The 1,217-nt window shown below is 36.6% G+C and overlaps 1 protein-coding gene across 1 annotated transcript in view; it reads left to right on the top strand.

Annotated features, from left to right (window-relative positions):
- LOC107081300 (inositol polyphosphate 5-phosphatase K-like) overlaps positions 1 to 1,043 on the top strand; it is a gene marked incomplete at its 3' end in the record, with an annotated part of 2,309 nt that extends 1,266 nt beyond the window's left edge. The window contains exons 2-4 of the mRNA XM_015369498.1: positions 119 to 223; positions 308 to 416; positions 927 to 1,043. Coding sequence (XP_015224984.1) covers positions 119 to 223; positions 308 to 416; positions 927 to 1,043 — 331 coding nt within the window. The remainder of the gene's footprint in view (positions 1 to 118; positions 224 to 307; positions 417 to 926) is intronic.
- Positions 1,044 to 1,217: the final 174 nt, after the last annotated feature.

Here is a 1,217-nt window from a genome sequence, read left to right as displayed (position 1 = left end):
ATAGATAGATAGATAGATAGATAGATAGATAGATAGATAGATAGATAGATAGATAGATAGATAGATAGATAGATAGATAGATAGATAGATATAACAACCATATAATCATACTTTACAGGCTGCACATGGTGACCTGGAATGTGGCTACAGCAGAACCTCCTGAGGATGTTACTGCATTGCTGCAGCTAAATGATCAGTCTCCCATCGATCTCTATGTGATTGGGTAACAAATACAAGATTTCTTTGTTTAGCAGAATTAATGACTCAGTCTTACTGTTTGCTTTTCATTTTTACTGCTATGATTTAGCTTGCAGGAGGTTATGGCGACACCTATGAGATTCATCTCAGACCTGCTGGTGGAAGATTCCTGGAGCCATCTTTTCATGGACACACTGGGACCCAAAGGCTTTGTTAAGGTATAAATAAGGACCATTGAACTGTAGCAATAGATGCCTGTAAATAAAAATGTTCATTTATTTTAAGATTTTATGACTCTTTTCTACCTGAGTCTTCAATGTTGAGTGCATGTCGAGGTGCTTTCAGTAACAATTTTAAAATATATAGAACTTTATTTTGTACGTGTTATAAATGATTTAAACTGACTTTTTATGCTTAAAAGAAATAAGGAAAGACTGGAGATAACCCAAAACAAACAAAACCAATAACACCACTGTAAAACATGGTATTGGCAGCATTATGCTGTGGGGTGTTTTTCTTCAGCTGATGCAGGAAAGTGCAGCACAGATCCAAATATTCTAAGAACTTACTGCACATCATTGTTCAGTTTCCAACCAAGCAAAGTCTGTAGAGATTACAGTAAATTTTCAACTATTTTATACACCCCTATAACTCCAAAATTAGCAAAAGAGGAATACATCACAGGAATGCATAAATAATGAAATAATTATGTTTCCATCTGTGTTTAGGTCACTTCTGTGAGGATGCAGGGCTTGCTTCTGTTGGTTTTTGCCAAAATGGTGCATCTCCCTTTCATCAGAAACATCCAGACCACCTACACCCGTACTGGCATCTTTGGCTACTGGGTATGGCATTAGTAAGAGGCCCTGATTAACCCTAAACGTTGTAGAGATCAACTCTAATCAGCGTTGGTATTCCAGAGACAAATAATAGGCCTTTTGTGTTTGTGAAGTGAAAGTATTGCAGCTTGGGAAACATCAGAGAACACTAACATTTAACAAACACATGCATATTCAATT

The sequence above is a fragment of the Cyprinodon variegatus genome, unplaced genomic scaffold (genome assembly GCF_000732505.1).
Source record: "Cyprinodon variegatus isolate N-32 unplaced genomic scaffold, C_variegatus-1.0 Scaffold3992, whole genome shotgun sequence".
NCBI lineage: Eukaryota > Metazoa > Chordata > Actinopteri > Cyprinodontiformes > Cyprinodontidae > Cyprinodon > Cyprinodon variegatus.
This window is presented reverse-complemented; position numbering and strand designations above follow the sequence as displayed.